At 45.1% G+C, this 17,980-nt stretch overlaps 1 protein-coding gene across 17 annotated transcripts in view; it reads right to left on the reverse strand.

Moving 5' to 3' along the window:
- FHOD3 (formin homology 2 domain containing 3) overlaps positions 1–17,980 on the reverse strand; it is a 415,178-nt gene that overhangs the window by 106,531 nt on the left and 290,667 nt on the right. For all 17 annotated transcript variants that reach the window (XM_036321024.1, XM_036321008.1, XM_036321023.1 and 14 more), the window contains exon 10: positions 15,352–15,593. In XM_036321024.1, the coding sequence (XP_036176917.1) occupies positions 15,352–15,593 (242 nt within the window). The remainder of the gene's footprint in view (positions 1–15,351; positions 15,594–17,980) is intronic.

Here is a 17,980-nt window from a genome sequence, read left to right on the forward strand (position 1 = left end):
TGGTTATACATATATGTCTGATAATCCTAAAAACCAATAATAAACCCATAAGATAATGATAAACAATATTTATGAGTGCTGGTTACCCAGGTCCAGAGATGGGAGATTTGGAAGTACACAGATAAATGTGGTCTAGGGGTAATACTCTGGGTTTTTAGTGAGGCCACAGTCTCACTGATATCCTTTATATTCATACATATATTTTATATAAAAAATAAATAAATAAATAAAGACAGGGCCACACATGGACCAAAGAGGACAATGGATCATGAACCAAGGATTATGATTAATCCAACTGTGAACAATTAGAATGTTTAACATAGATTTCACTTTTTTTTAGAGCAGAAGGTGCAGAGATTTCCCAAACAAAACAAAACAAATTTTTTTTAAAGCAAAGAGGTATAACTATGGAGCAAGAGCTCTCTCTCCCTTTGTCCAACAAATATTTATTGAGCATTTATTACAGGCAAGATGCTGGGGTATAGTGGTTAAAAGAAGTTCCCATCCTTGGAGTTTACAGGCCCGTAACGGAGAAAGACATTAAACAACTAATTGCACCCAGAAATATTTGACTGAGGAAGACTTCTACGTGCTGTTGGAGCAAAACCCAAAAGGCCAAGCAGAAATTTGACCAGAGGACAAGATGGGATTTTGTACATGATACTCCCCTGTTCACACATCTACTAACCTTAGGATCACATCCAATTTGCCTACATAATACTCTAACCCAGGGGTTCTCAAACTTTTTAAACAGGGGGCCAGTTCACTGTCCCTCAGACCGTTGGAGGGCTGGACTATAGTTTTAAAAACACTATGAACAAATTCCTATGCACGCTGCACCTATCTTATTTTGAAGTAAAAAAACAAAATGGGAACAAATACAATATTTGTATTTGTATGTGGCCCGCGGGCCGTAGTTTGAGGACCCCTGCTCTAACCCCCCATTATCTCTCCAACTTTGTGTCACACTTTCCCTTCATGAACTTTCATACCCAGTCTTTATTGGTCTATTGCTCTATCTGCCCAACACCAAGGGCATGTCAACTTGGGGTCCTTGCAGGAGCCATTCTCCCTGTCTGGAGTTACTCCTCTCTTTCTCTAGTGGGACCACCCCCCAGGGACATCCAGTAAGTTCTTGCTGCCTACTGCAGTTCTTTGTACTGTGGACCTAGCATGGTGTTTATCATGGAGAAACTTGCATGGATGGTCTAAGAACAAGACTGGCAAGAACCAAGAGATGACCCTGGAGATCTCCCCACAGTGCAGGTAGGAAAGAAGAGATCCGGAGAGGGCAAGATCACAAAATTTGCCAGTAAGAACTCTGGTCTCCTAATGTCCAGGCCCATGTCCTTTCTACCATGCAGGCTACTCCATGAAACAAGCAGAATCTAAGTTGTCTTTATCACTCAATCATCGCTGCACTGTTCCTTCTGAGCAATAGTCTCCTGAACTCTGCTTCTCGATCCTCCTCTCACATAGCACAGCCGACAAAATACCATTTGCACAGCTCAGTGAAGGACAAAGCTGTGTGTGGCCCCCAGGAGACCTGCCCGGTGCCCCAGTCACCCGAGACCTGCCTGGTGCCCCTGAGGGAATCCGTCTTGACACAGGTATGACCCGTGTGTGGCAACTAGTTAAAAAGCTTTGCAGTAGGCTTAGATAAGATGCAGACATTTTAAATGCCCTATTTAGTTCTGTAAAATGCATGGGAAAGAGCATAATGAGATGAAAAAATATTTCATACAACTATTTTGTTAAATTTATGACAGAGAAAGTGCCCCTGTGGGCTCCTCTGCATTGCTCTGTGTTAGAGGATTACTGAAACTGGAGTTTGAACTCAGCCACAGAGTGACTCACACTTTCTTTTAACTTTAAGGCTGTTTCTAGGTTACCAAGGGTCCAAGATGAGATTTTAAAATTTCCAATTAGTGATCTTAACCAGTTAAGACATATATTTGACCAACTGGAGGAGTGATTTCATTCAAAAATAGCGTTTTGTTGTCCACCAAAGAGAGAGAAAAGTTTCCCTCTACAAAATTTTGCCAGCCAAGAGAATGAAAAGACATCTAACAGAGCCCAGCTGTTACGCTGCTGTTTCCATGGTGAGAACCCAAAGTTAGACAGGAAAGTATTTATTGTCCCTGTAGCACGCAAAGCTTAGAAGGAATATACGGTCCAGGCCATGGATACTGAATATACCCAAGAACAGAACCTTAATACAGAAACCATTATTTTGCTATTTTGTTTTAGAATGAACTACTAATGGATCCAGCATATTCTTTTTGCTAAAAACAGAGCAGTTTGCCCAGCCGGGTGAGATTCAGGGGTTGAGCGTCAACCCAGGAACCAAGAGGTCATGGTTCAATTCCCAGTCAGGGCACATGCCTGGGTTGCGGGTTCAATCCCCAGTAGGGGGTGTGCAGGAGGCAACCGATCAATGATTCTCTCTCATCATTGATGTTTCTATCCCTCTCTTCCTCTCCCTTCCTCTCTCTGAAATCAATAAAAACATATTTAAAAACACACACACACACACACAAATGGAGTAGTTTAATATAATGGAATTCCAGTCTGTAGAGTATAAACATCAATAGGAGAAAAAAACAACAACACAATTTAGTAGCTGAGTTACAGATCTATTCATGTATAAAACAATTCAATCCAGTGATAACCAAGGACCTTGTGATGCCTCACTGCTTTCTTTCGTATGTACTTTGATTTTATGATTTTAAAAACCTTTAGTTTCCGTCATAGATACTAGTAAATTGCTTTAAATGTCCCTGAGAGGTCTCAGAGAGCAGAAGAGACACTAGGATGACTGAGGACTGAAATTCTCTATGAACTTTTGGAAACAGCAGGGATGCCAAGTGGCAGCGTCCAGAGGTGAACACAGCCCTGCCCTGTGACTGGCTTGGCTCTACACTGAGACCCTGGGGCTCTCTTATCTCGCCCATAAAGTAAAGTGCAACAGCAGAATGGGAACCTCCAGCTCTGGGGGTCTGTGATAGCTGAGAAAACAACACTGTGTGGCTATCAGACAAGTGCTCCTAACTCTAGAAGTTGTCCAATCACTAGTCTAATCCCCAGTTTAATGTGTGTTGTCTGTCAAGCTCATTTCTAAGTGTTTCAAAAAATGGTACTCCCTGCACACATTCAGTGTTATGTTTTTTTACAAGTGGGAAGAAAACGATACTAAAGAGTGAAGGACTCCTAGTCAGCAATGAAAGAGACATAATACATATGTGTTTAATTAAGCAGCAGATATCAAATATAATCCACCACGAGGAAGCCAAACATGTCTGAGTTTCAGTACACAGTAATATCTTTCTAACTCGTGACTCAGTTTGATTCTAAAACTCTAATTGCCTTTTGACATGCTTTGGACTTCAACACACCACAGTCAGCTCATAATATGGTAATAAAGTACAGATAATTGGCATCTAGAGATAAACCCCAAATCTTCTATTTCAGCCAGTGTTCTTCCCAACAACCTCATTTTCTATTTTCTCCCCCTCTCAAGTCATGCCCCAAATTACCAACCGTGACCACATGGACTTGTTTGGGTAGCATTTGCTTTCTACTTCATTGACCATCTGCTGGTGTGGATGCCAATGAAGAATGAATTCTATAAAATGGAGATAACAGTAAGAGAAAAAAGTGGCAAAGGGCCAGAATGATCGAGAGACCTTCACCAAAGGAACTGGACACATATCACAGGTCCGCATGTTGCCCTGCACACTCCCACAGCTCCCACAGTGTCCCAAACAGTTCTGGGCTCAGCCTGGCCCAGGAGGGTGGGCCTGGAAGATTCAGCAATGAGTCCTATTGCCTTTCCAATGCATGCCTCGACCTCTGCATGCCTCTCCACAGTCAATAGCAATCAGAGATCCTCACCCTTACGATATACTATTTGAAAATGTGAAGGCTTCAGAAATTATTCAACAATGTGGGGGTGTGGACTGAGCATGTCCACAGGGTTGAGGACAACTGCCCTAGTCCAAGCTACCCAGGTTTTTCAGTGGTTTTGCATCAATAGCAAACAAGTGTCCCTGTTTCCACCCTCCTTCACCTTGATCCGATCACACCAGGCAGACAGGCATCTGTTCTGATGTGCACTGCACGCCAAACAACAAGACTCCCTGCTGTGGTTTCTAAGACCCTGCATGACTTGACCTGCTTAATGTGCAACCTCATCTCATCTCTGTTCCACCTCTGTGTCCCCCTCCACACTCAGAAGCCTTGTCTCTTGAGACACCTATTAGTTACCCGGGTACATCATGCCTTTTCCTCCCTTTGCCATTGAACACGGCATTGCATCGGCCCAGGCAGCTCTTTTCATCCTTTAGGATTCAGCCTCAATGCCTGAGAAGGCTTCTTGGATGACTCCCATCCCACTATCCTCTTTTCTAAAGAACTCTTTAAAATTAATATTAAACTACAAGTATCCAAACTCCCTTTAAGAAACTATAATATTACTAATAAAAATTCAGTCCCCTTTGACCAGAGGTAACCACTGTTATACACTTGGTAAATAAATTTTCAGATGAAAAAAATTAGACATGCCCTAGCCAGTGTGGCTCAGTTGTTTGGCTGTCATCCCCATGCACTGAAAAGTTGTCAGTTCGATTCCCAGTCAGGGCACATACCCGGGTTGCAGGCTTGATCCCTGGTGGGGGACATACAGGAGGCAGCCGATTAATATTTTGTTTTTGCATTGATGCTTCTCTCTCTTTCTTCCTCTCCCTTCCTTCCTCTCTTTAAAACCAATAAAAAATCTTTTAAAAAATTAGACATATTATTCTACATTTTTTTTACACAGCAATTGATGTGACAAGTATGTTGGTACTTACAATATGGTGCATTTCTTAATGCTGGTTGCCTTCCATTATATGGCTATTGCATGATTTAGTTACCTAGCCATTCCCCAATTGTTTGCTGTTATAAGTGATGCTGTAAGAACAACCCCTGTGCATGTCCTTGTGCACACCTGCAAGTTCCCCTCAAGGTCATACCTTTAGATCCTGTTGCTCTCTACCACACAGCCCTATTTGCTCCTTTCAAAAGCTCTCCTCCAAAGCTACACCTGCCTTGTTACAATATTTATGTGTGCACTGTCCTATGAGCCTGGATGCTTCATAAGCATCTTGTTTACCATTGTACCCTCAGGACCAAGAATGTGGATGGCACAAGAAAATATGCGTTGAGTGAATAATGAATGAATGAGTATGATTCAGCTCTCCTTTAGCTCATGAGCTAGTATTGCTGCCTCAATAAAAGCAGGACAGTGATAATATCAAAGTTCATAGAATGTCAACACTGAAAAAGAAGTCCATCAACGTAAGCTCACTGTGAAATAAGATGCGCAAGATTGGGGTTTGTCTCCTAGCTGCTGGCTTGCTCAGATGCTTACAGACATGAGCTACTACACATGTGGACTCGAGTCCCAGCCATGTTTAAAGGTACTTCATCTTTGCTTCATGATATTCCCTCCATTTCCTGATAAAAATGATTTACCCTTAGAATTCAAAGGCAATTTCACAAAGCTTTTCATAGGTGAAAAAAATATAAACAAAGAAAACTATCTTCTCAAGTCCAGTTCCGAAGGCCTGCCATTGGCACGCAGCCATGCCCCGCCACCCGACTCAGCCCGCCCACCCGAGACCTCTAGGAGAGAAATGCCTGCAACAGCAGGTCCTGACCGGCCACAGCCTTGTGGGGGCTCATCTCTAGTCAACTTTTAATCTCATGTTTATAAAACCAGAACCACACGCTGGAAAAATAAACCTCAGGAATGAAGTGATTTCTCCGGGGCGGTGTGAACACTGTAATTGGGTATTCCGGAGGTGTGATATAATTGCCCCTCAATTCCTTCCTGAGCTCTGTGTCTCCGGGAAGCACGCTGCATCAAGATGCTCAAAAGGCATTTAGGCTGCAGATGCCTGTTCCGAATGTGCCCAGGTTTCCTTGCCCATTGCAGGCCACTGTCCGAGGGTGAGGGGCAGGCTCCTTCATCTTTGCTTGGTTCTGCCTCCCTCGGATCTCTCCAGGAAAAGCAGGCTCTACTCGGAGGCCTGCAGTCACCTACTTATTCTATTTATTTAACAACCTCTGTGCCGGGTACTCTCATGCTGAGCACTCCACAGAGTTCACTCATTTTATCCTTATGGGAACTGCCAAGGGAGATACTATTATTACTCCATTCCCAGAAGAGGACCTGAGGCACAGAGAGGTTAAGGAATTCTCCCAGAGTCACACAGCTAGTAAGCCAGGATTCGAACCCAGGCAATTCAACTCTGGCACCCAAGCTCCTGACCACCGTGCTCTGCTACCTCTGCTACCATCATTTCTTTGTGGCTCGAAAAAGAAAATGTCTCTTCCATTTAAGGACTGAAAGAAGCCAACAATTCTCCCTATTTTCAGAGTCTCCCCTGAACATCGATGCCTCTTCTCACTGCATCCATGTGCATGGGGAGTCTAGCAGGTCTCACCCCCTGCCCATCCCACCGAGGCCCCATCCCACCAGGAGAGCTGATGACAGCTTGGTATGGGGCACCACAAGACGTACTTGAACCATGACGATAGCCCATGTTAATTCTGATCTGGTTCTGAACCATAAACATCACTCACTTAGAAATGGGTATTTTTTTAACATGGATATGATGCTTCTGTGATCACTGTCAGCATGCTGAGCACGTGGTGTGAGACCAGACTGCCATTAGGCCCTTCTTCGCGGGGCCTGTCCAAAGGGCTCCCTTGCAACGTGCTTCCCCAGCATCACTCTGCGCAGTCCTCCTTTTCATTATGGCAGATTTGGCCTCTTCCATCCACATTTTCAGGGCTGTTTCCCTGTTCATTCAACCTTCCTCAGTGAAGAGTTACCAGTAGGCTCCCTCCACATGCAGACTCTTGTCAAGCAAAGATAATCTCATTCCTTCTTCCATGATGGGATTCAATCAGCTCAGCTTAGCAATCCTTGGGAAGTCTCTGCTCACTTGCAAAGGGACCTGGGAATTCCATGGGATATATAGAGAGAGGTAGGCTCTGCAGGACCACCCACACCCACACCTGTCCCTCCACAAGGTGCCGAGGAAAATCGAGCTCCTCTAGGAAGGACTGTGAGCATTCAGAACACTGCAGGGGTGGGGGTGGGGGGGTGGAGTGTGTGTCGGGGGAGGTGCGTTATAGGAAATGGGCTTGACCCTCAGGGTGAAAATTCCCAAAGCAAATCAAAGAAACAAGGACCTTTCCTCTCTGTGCAGTGTACCCAGCGGCACTCCCACAGTAAATCGCTTATCTCTTCCTGAAACATCACACCGGGAAAGGCCACTCTAGCTTTAAAAACATTTACACTTGAAGACAACTGGTTTCAAGGTTCACTGAAGGGGAAAGACAGTGAGTTCTCGGTTTCAGCATATCCTAGGGCTTTATCCATTCACGTCTTGGCTCACTCCGTTGGTTTCCACTGGGTTATGGCATCTACACCTAGGTGTCAACCCTTACCTACGTGTACCTGAGTCCAGAAGAGCCTATCCCACTGACCAGGGACACCTCAACTAAAAATGCCCAAAGCTCACAACGTGGCCTTACAACCATCCCCCAACCCTGTGTTAGCGGCAGCGTGGGAATCACCTAGGATCCTTCCTCTATTTCCTCTGCCTCACCATATGATGCAGCCACTGTCCCACAAGTGATGTCCTGAATCTCATCCCCTCCCCCTACTTGCCACTGTCCCTGCCTGCTGCAAGGTCCCCCCCCACTCCCCACCACCCTCCCCCTCCACCCCTCTCTCCCCCCTCCACCCCCTATCACCCCTGCCCCCCCCCCCCTTTGCAGTCGGCCCTCCTCCAGGGCACTCTCCTGTTCCTCCAAGCGGCCTTCCTGAAACACAAACCTACCTCACTTACTCTCTTAAAATTCATCAGTATCCCTGTTAAGCTTTAAGAACCAAATCTGCCATTTTCATCCCAATCTAGAAAGCTGCCCAAATTCAATTCAAGAAAATCCAAATCTCCCAAGAAACCTGCCATCTGGTCCCAGTGAATCTTTGAGAAACTGGGAATCCTGCCCGGAAGTCAGAGGGGCTGTGTAAAGTGACCTCCCTCGTGCCTCAATGCCGCAGCCTTTTCTTGGTGGAGATTTTCCCAGTTACAAGCTGACCACCCTTTGTCCCCGGCCCTCTCCCCTATGTCCCTTCCTTGTTCAATATTCAGGAAACCAGAGCCTCTTGGACACGAAATGATAAATCAGAATCGTGGGCTGTACTCAAATCACACCTACCTCAGGAGGTCACAGCCCTTGTGGGTGAATCCCATTTATAATGAGTCATTTACCATCAGATAAATCTTCCCAAGTAGCTACTTGCCACTCACGGTACCAGTGGTTGTTAACGTGGTGGTTGCGAAATCCTCTCATGTGTTTATGCCAGTGCACACACTTCTCTCCATGTCATGTCCATATTTATTTGGTAATTACCTTCTTTAATAGAACAGTATCTGGGAGAGCTCCAGGGCATGGAGTGACTTCAATAACAACAACACTGAGCTGAGCACACAGTTGGGCTGCCTCTCTTAACTCCCTCCCCAACCCTGCTAAAGAGGTACCATCATCCTGAGTTTGCAGTGGAGGAGACCGAGGCCAAGTCTGGGGAGGAAGCGGGGTCTGTGTCTGCAAAGACCATGCCTGTGCTCTCAACAACCTCAGCTGCCGTACTGCACTGGGCCAAACCTCCAGGGGCCAGGACTAAGCCCGTCACCCAAGTCATAGATTTTGTAGGTTCACACCAATTACGTAACACCTACTACTCTCATAATGTCTTTTGCTTGCAAATCCATTGCTCATTGCCAACTGTTTCCAAGACAGAGCTGGGGGGGGGGGGTCTCTTTTTCTGCTATAGACCCTGCAGCTAACAGGGGAATGAATTCTGTGACCCCTGGCAATGAAATCCTGTAGACAAGGCCTCAGACAGACCAGAGAGGACTGCACTGCCTGCAACCCAGCATCCAACTTATCTCCTTCCTGTCAAAATACAGGAAGATGAGCTCACCCACACTACGCGGTTCCATAATTAGGCTGCCCCATTTGTCCACTCGTTCCTGTGGTGGTGGCGAGGTGCCAACCCCCTTTCCTACTCCTGCAGAAAACACCACTCTCTCCAATTGCCTCCTTCCAGCTCCCTCCCCTGAGGCTTAGCCCTAGGGCTTGGCTCCCCTCTTTCCACCACCCACTGGGACACACTAATTGGTGTGCATCAAGTATGATCCTCAAAAGGTGAGGACAGCTCAGCCTCCAATAACTGACAGTAACTGTGGCTTCCTCCAAACCATGAGTTTCTGTTCTCTATACCTCCCTTCCTCCCCCATCACCAAGCTTATGGCTGGTTTGCTGTGTGTAGCTGAAGTCTTGCCCCAGTGCTTCAATGATTGCTCTGACACTTTTGGAGCTCCTCTTTAGGAACCATCTGCAGTGCCAATTTACGAGAAAAACAAGCAAATCAGGATGGTTCTTTCAGGATCAAAGTCAAGCAGTGACTATACTCAACACAGCTCATTAGAATTTCCAAGCTCCAGTAAACATTTGCTCTGTGTGATGTTTTGCTTTCTCAACAAATCTAACTCATCCTCAAAAGAAAAAAAAGCATTAGTACTGAGAACATTCTATAGGCTCAGAGACTGGCTCCAGGAGTGTTTGGTTCTGAGTGTGTGCAGGCTCTGGACGAGGGCAATCTGGGGTCAAACCCAGCTGTGCCACTTCCCACCTGTGAGATCTAAGGCAAGTCCTTTAACCTCTCTGTGCCTCAGTTTCCTCATCTGGAAACTGGGGAAGACACTGCCACCTTCTTCATGGGATTTACAACATGTGTAAAGTTGCCGAGCACAATAGCCAGCACAAAGTAAGGTGCTCCATAACGCTGGCTCCTGCTGTCGCTACTGCTCCTTCTACTTATCTCAGAGGTTGAAAGAACTGCAAAGCCTTCTCCCAGGACAACACAGGGAGGCTGCAGTTAGAAAGGGGACACACTGTCCTGAGAGAACATGACATCTAACAGCCACACAGGAAAAGACTCACAGATTGGACACGCTAGAAATATATTTTGTGCATACAGCAAGAGGCACCGTAAGTTAAATGAAAAGATATTTGAAAGACAGGGAAAAAATATTTGTGACATAGCTGTCAAAGAGTTACTATCTATAATGTACACAGAATACTTACGTTCTCTCTGCTTTTATATCTGAAAGTTTCCGTATGAAAAACAAAGAGTAGCTATTCATCACTTTAAAAGGACACACCATGCAGGAGACAAATGAGCAGAGAAACAAACAGGCACGACTCAGAAAAGAAAAGGTCAATAGCTGATGAACTAAGTGAAGATGAACAACCTCAGCAGTAATCAAAAATGCAAATGGCAATGCCAAGGCACACTGCACTTTTCAGAATCACAAAACTTCCGAAAACTTGTACCATCCAGTGCTGGTGATGGTGTGGGGAGTGGTCACATGCGGATGGTGGGAGGGCAAACTGGATTAGCTGTTACAGAGAGCAACGTGGTGATTTCAATATTTAAAATGTCTGTGTCCTTGATCTAGAATTCTACTTGTAAAATTCTCTCAAGAAAGAATGCTAACATGTGCACAAACGTGTGTGTGTGTGTGTGTGTGTGTCACAGCAAGTTTGGTACTACAGAAAAACGGGAATCAAGCCATAGCAAAATGAATGAAGGTATTTCCATACAATGGAACACGAAGCAATGCTTTTTTTAACGTACTGACATGAAAAATCTAAACTTAATAATATAAAAAGATGGCAACATGCATTTATGAATTACTAATGCCAAGTACACAGTAAATTTGTTTTATACCTACAGATTCACAGGGGGGAAGAGGGGATTGTTTAATAAAATCGTGTAGGATGGGAACTACGAAGCCAGACCTCCTGAACTCTAAAGCCAGCTCCACCGTATATTAGCTGTGGGATTCTGGACAAGACACTTCAGCTCTTCATGCCTCAGTTCCCCCTCCTGTCACATGGAGATAATAATAGTACCTACCTCAATATTCCACTGTGCTGTGGAAACTCATGAGCAACCATCAGCCAAATCCCCTATAGCCAGGATCTCTTCACTCCTTGTTCTAACCCTAAACTTAAGGATGCTGTTCTCTACAGACCTCTCCATAGCATGGTGGGTTCTTCTCTCAGACCCCACATACTCCTCTTTGCCGATTCCAGGCCATTTCCCTCCCAGCTTCCCTCAACAACCCAGGAGAGGGGTTGGCAAGCTACACCGTAGGCCCAATCTGGCCTACCACCTGCTTTTATACAGCCTAGCAGCTAAGAATGGTTTTCACATTTTGAAATGGTTGGGGGGTGAGGGATTTAAAAGAATATTTCATGACACATAACGTTCCAATCTCAGCGCCCATAAATAAAGTTTCGCTAGAATGCAGTCATGCTCACTTGCTTACCTGTTGACGGCAGCTGCTTTTACAAAGGCAGAATTCAGTTGAGTAGTCGCAACCCATAGTGCTTGGCCTGCAAAATCTAACATATTTACCATCTGCCCCTTGACCGAGGAAGTGTGCTACCCTTGCCGTTGAGGCATGTGGCAGTAGTCTGTACCATCCACTCCCAATCAGCTGCCATCATCTATAACCTGCCAGGTTTCTGTGCCATGTGTACTAAAATACATACAAGCCTGACAGCTGGATGGCACAACTACTAACATCAGTGACTGAAGGAAGTTCGACATTACCTCTACGGGTTGGAATGTTGTGTGGAAATCAACAGGATGAAATGGAAAGTGAATATACTAAGTCCCATGCAATGCTCGTGATCAGAAAGAATGACATACAGAGCAGGACCAAGACCTGGTGTTTGCTGACAGAGGTGAGAACCAGGATGAACAAGAAAATGTTATGGGGAAATTTTATCCATATAATGGAATGCTAAGCAGTAATAGAGCTATAACATTATGGAGCAAATGGAAGTCAGATGACTGTCCTAACAAGCAGAAAAATCCCGGATAGAACAGGGTGCCCTGGGAAGGAGAGAGCCTGAGCCTGGAGTGCACAGAGAGGGCCTCGCTCAGAGCCAGACAACCTTGAAGACTTGTTAGTCCTATGATTATATACTATTACATTTAAACCAGAGACTCTCGTTCTTTTGCTAATTAGATGCTACAAATAAATTTTCTTGGGAAAAAAATGAAAAGTACCAACATTTTTTCTCCCCAAATTTAAGTACAAAGATGAAACACAATCACGAAGATACGTTTAGGTGACAGATGACCAATAAACTCATATCTTATTTGGGAAGTGTTTGATGAGGTTTAGTCTCTATTTCTTCAGAAACCAAAACAAAGCAATATGAATTTTGAGTCTTATCAGTCCTTAGGATTACAGCACACAAAGCCTAGCAGGCCTAAGTCTATAAGGAGACTTGGAGATTTTCTCCTTTTCAACTCTCTGAAGTTTTATTATCCTCAATAGGAACACACCAGTATGACATGTAAATCAAATACCCTCTCTAAAAAGTCAGAAGGGTAAATCTCACTCAATGACTATGTTCAGAATGGTTAGTTGGGAAGTGGTTTTGTCCAATTCAGTCATTGAAAGGCAAAGACCCACAGCTTGGATTTAATCCATGGCTCAGCCACCTAGTCCTGTGATTCGTCTCAAGGCACCAACCCCGATTGCTTGTTCACTTATAGAGTGAGGATGACACCTGTTCTGTCTAGGACTAGGTCCTTGTGAGAGTTAAATGATGTAATGGTCACATGATGTAGAAGGGCCATCTGAGGGCAGGTTGACATATACATTTTAGGACGTCATGAATCTCTTTCTAGACTCTTAACATTTTTATCTTCTTTTCAAAAATGTCAGCATTGGCTGGGTTACAGAGATATAAAATCCTGCCTGAGATTCCTCCTGGGTGGCGTATGAGGACATGTTGCTACAAGTTAGCAGTTCGTCGGGCCAGAACATTCAGGTAGATGGAGAGTAATCTAGGTCAGGCATGCTTCTGTGTCTTTCGGGGTCTACAGGGAATCTAACACAATGGATTACTTGGTACCAAGGTAATGGTACAGATGTTGAGCAGGTGACTAAGCTATGCATGCAGAGATCCTTTCCAACTTTGCTTCTCGCCACCCTTTCCCTCTATCCCACTCTCAGCTCTGCCAAAACCGTGCTGTTGTTTTGGGGCCAGGAAGCAAAATCCCTCCAACAGGCCTTATGGATTAAGCCACATCGTAATCATCAACATGTAAAACCTTATCTGCCTAGAGCAGCATTGAACAGGCTGTCAAACTACAGCGGGAAGGCTGGGGAGGGTTGGGGGGGCGGAAGGGGGGAGTAAGAGATCAACTGAAGGACTTGTATGCATGCATATAAGCATAACCAATGGACATAAGACACTGGGGATAGGGAAGGCCGGAGGAATGTCAAGGGGGGAAAAAAAGGAGACATATGTAATACTCTTTGTAATACTTTAAGCAATAAAACAAAATTTTAAAATAAAAACCTTATCTGCCTTTACAAGCTAGAAAATGTATTTTTCTCAAATAAATGCTACAAAATGTACATGAAAGTAATAATTTCAGTAAAATGAAAAAGCATCCCTGTCGAAAAGACTGAGACAGCAGCTCTGAGAACAGCGTCTGTGGCCTCTCTGTCCCAGATCCCATGCAGCCCAGCGCCTCAAAACTGGGAACGCTGCCCAGGATGGTCCACTCCACTGCCATTACCTATCACAGGGCACTGTTGCCTGAACTCACAACATAGAGACCTCTGAAAAGTGCTGCTGACAAGGTCTCCTACCTCTTACCCTCAGCATCTTTGGTGGGTTTAATTTCAGCCCATTGTAAACACTTTCCTCTACTCTCTCCACGCTGATTTTTCAAAAGTTAACTAACTAGAAGCAGAGCTAGAGAGAGCTTCAAGGGCCTTTTGAACATTGCCTGAGTTTCTTGAAGATCTTAATCACAAAGTGCAATGTCCACAGTAGATGTTCTTTTTCATCAATCTGTTTAGAAGTTCTGGTATTCTTTTCACTAAAATAGAGTTTGTTGTACACAGTCTCTCAGAAACAGAAAAACCTGTAGCTAGAGGCCGATGGTAGAGAAGGGTGTCAACATAGACAGTGCCTTGCACATCACTCCCAGACCAATGCCCTCCTCCACCTGCAAGAGAAGACACCCAAAGGCATGGGCTGGCTCATCCGTTAAGTGATTCTGTGAATATCAGACCACTCAGGGCACTTCTCTGTAGCCATGGGGGTGGGTGGTCCCTTAGGCATGGAGAGGAAGAGACATATCTTGATCACTCTCTTATGGTCACCCAACTTATCCTGAGTTTTGTTCTTGTCCACCATGCAGCCTCCTGACCTACTTTTGGCTCCAGGTGGATCTCCATGATGGGGAAAATGCTCCACCCAAATGAAATGAGCAGGGCTTCCACCCTGGGTAGCAAGAAGAGGGGCACTGGCATTAGTGTATCAGCCTAGTGGACCAGGTCGGCATGGACTGGTCCATAGAACCCCATCATCCTAGTAAACTGACAGCATCGGGAAGACAGAACTGGCCCCAGGCCCCAGGGCAGCATGGCCATCCTTTTGCTGCACCTGTGTTTTATGGAACCACTTTTGCATTCCCTTGGCTTTTGTCAAACTTTATATTTTTAATATGCACAATTTCTCATGAAATTGTCAGTCTATCCATTTCTTCCTATCGACTTTCCTCATTCTTTCTTTCTCCCAGCCAAGATGTGAGGTTCCTATGGACAGAGATCACCTCTTTCCAATCACATCTCTTCTTGGCTTCAAACAGTCCTGGCCTATAATAGACACGTAATAAAAATGTTTGCTGTATGACTGACTAAGTGATGGCATTTGTATTTACTGAAACTTTATATGTATATACAATTATATATTTTATATTTATGCACGAATAGATTAAAACTCAGAGATCTGTGCTATTTCACTTAGCCTCAACTATGTATTGCCATGAGTATCTCAAGACTCTCACATTTATGTGGTGGCCTACCATTTATTTCCAGGCCAAAGCTTCGTGTTTTGGATTCTTTTCCATTAGATAAAGCACCGCTTTTAAAAGCAGATGTTAACTTTGATATTAAATGATATAAAAACACAAGTGGGTGAATTAGAGAGTTCATGGGGTTATAAGAACAAATCTGTGTTTGTCACCAGGGCCACCTTGCCCTGGGTAGTCCCGAGGGAATGTGGGCAGTGTTTTAATGGTAGAGAAGAGGCAGGGGAGCAAGGGGTGAGGGTGGTAGGCACCTGGGGAGTTGGGGCCTCCCTCCCTCATATCTTTGCGCCCTTTTCCAACTGAATGCTTACTTTTCACGGAGATCCCGCACTTGACTGGGCTTGAATCCTGGAGCTGCCTGGGAGCAGGGACTGGTGGGGGCCGACAGGGGACCCCTGACGCTCTGCACTGAGTGCCTGCGGCTGCGCCTGCGGTCCAGGCCCCGCTGCTCGCCCACGCCGCCCCCAGAACACAGGCTGGCCCTCCTCCGGTCCCGACGCCCACTGGGGGGTGGCTCAGCCGTCTCATCACCGTCCTCATGCCGCAGTGCCACCTGCAAAAGCAGAGAACACCCAGTGAAGGTCAGACTTCACATCCTTTCATAGCCCCGGGGGGGGGGGGGAGGGCGGGCTGTGCATCTCAGGCTCGTCCTAATGAGAATGTACAGTCTCTCCCCAACCTGCAGCCTCCGCTTTGCAAGGTCCTACAGCCACACCCACCCAAAGCCCAGTCTGCAAACTGAAAGATGCCTGCCACTGTGCATTTCCCAATCAATCGGATACAAAAAGGGCAAACAATGTCCCAAGCAGGTCTGAGGAATGTTCTGTAATCAGATGGCATCTTTACCCTGGAGCCCAGCTTTGCCATTTCTCAGGCCCAGGAGGTAGAGGCCCCTCTGAAGCCCAGTGGTTCCTGATGGTTCCTGAGCTTGCTTTCCCAACGAGGGAGCTAAGCAGAGCACAGCAAGGATTCTGCGGGGATGGGAGCCACAGGATCCAGGTGAGGGAATAACCTCACCCACAGATCTTTTTTAAGCCTCACCTGAGGACATGTTGAGAGAGAAACATACATCAATATGAGGGAGAGAAACATCATTAGTTTGCCTCTGACCGGGGATAGAACCTATAACCAGAAATAGAACCCACAACCTTTTGGTATACAGGATGTTGCTCCAACAAACTGAGCCACCTGGAGACCCATCTGTATCTCCAGCGTCTTTAATTTTTTATGCCTACATTCTTCAAAACTGGGCAGTAAGAAGGGCACAAGCTGTCACGGACTAGGCTTTTGTGTACACAGCAAGCTGACTCTGCCATTAACAAACAGGTGTGACCTGTAGCAAATGGCCTGCCCTCTCTCCAGCTCACCAAATGAGGAAAATAGTATTGCATTGGCAGGTTTGTAATAGGAATAACTTACATTAGGGTTATTTATGTAAAGCAGCTAGAGTAGGGCATTCCCTGTGGCTGGTACTCACTATGACTGTCCTTCCCCAATCTATGTCCTCAGATGAAGGGGCCTGGGATACCCACAAATTCCTCCATCACACAGGATTGGCGGATCAGCCACCTCCAAGCCCAGGTAAGCCAGGCCCCACCAAGCCCAGCAGTCTCTCTGGCTTGGCAACCACGGAGTCCCATAGTCTCACGCCCCCAAAGATGCAAGTGATCCAGCCTTTGGGTGTTCTTAGTCACATTTCACAACTTGGTCCTGATATGAGAATGGAGAAGTAATATAAAGACAGAGAGATAATTAGACCATATGGCCTATATCACCCATTCTCAGAAAATCTGGCTACTGCAAAATCAGTGATCCCCTATGTTCACTGTTCATCAAACAAGGTGGGCTTGGCTGAGTCAAGGCCAGATGGCCACTCTCGTGCCAGTTCTGAGGAATGAGCACCTGAGACATGGCTGTTTCACAGGACAGCACCCACCCTTTATCAGCCCCATCTCCATCCCCTCCAGCTCCAGCATCTAGAGAAGGTCGATTTAGTGAAAACTCTTGTCTCTGTGCCAGATACATTTTATAACAAACTCTCAGATATAGAAAGGCAATTTAAGACTATTTTGACTTTTTTGTGTCTCTGAATTTACTAACCAGACATCATTTGGGGGGGGGGGTTGAAGTAAAAATTGATATGAGTTCAGAAAAAGCTCTGTTGTTATAAAATCTCATTGGAACGTTTGTTCCTAAGAGTCCCCTGTCTGGTTTAACTGGAAGAACTAAGAAATGATGCATCTGGTTAATCACATTTATCATCTCAACTTTAACGCTCTAAATGGCATTCTCTGGGGAAAGTTTGAAGATGATTATGTACCAAACCAAGGACAGTGTTTTTAAATATTAAATAGTTCCTGTCAATTACTTTTTCTTCATTTTGAGATAAAAATTCTAGACCATTTGAACTTATTCTGACCTGGGTATTGACTCTGCTTCTTATTAAGCACACATTTGGAATAATAAGATTAGGGGCTAGAGTAGAGTTCAGATAGTTCTAATTCCTTATCTAACCTCAGAGATCCAAAGATCAAATAGCATTCGGCTCCCAGTTCCCTGCGTGAATGAAGTGAAACCCAGTTCAACTGCCTTTTGTCAAGGAAGGTAGAGACAATCAGAGAGTTTAAATGGAAAAAAAAAATCTGGAAAAATTATCAAAGCAATACCATAAAGTGGAATTCAATGGGGGCCTCTCTAAGTTCAGATCCTCAACAAAACATCCATTTCCTTAAAACAAGAGGAGTGCATGGAGGGGCGGGAGGGGCAGAGCTTGGGCTTGGCAGTCAGGAACAAAACATGAAATTGGTGCTGATGTTCGCTCATGGTTTTGTTTTTACAAGATAATTCCTAGACTCACCAGTGTCTGCTGATGACAGGAAGAGAGATTTCACATTTACATTAGGGCTATAGTGACAGTTCTAAATTCTTTTGGTTCTAGGG

Source organism: Myotis myotis, unplaced genomic scaffold, assembly GCF_014108235.1.
Source record: "Myotis myotis isolate mMyoMyo1 unplaced genomic scaffold, mMyoMyo1.p scaffold_m19_p_9, whole genome shotgun sequence".
Classification (NCBI taxonomy): Eukaryota; Metazoa; Chordata; class Mammalia; order Chiroptera; family Vespertilionidae; genus Myotis; species Myotis myotis.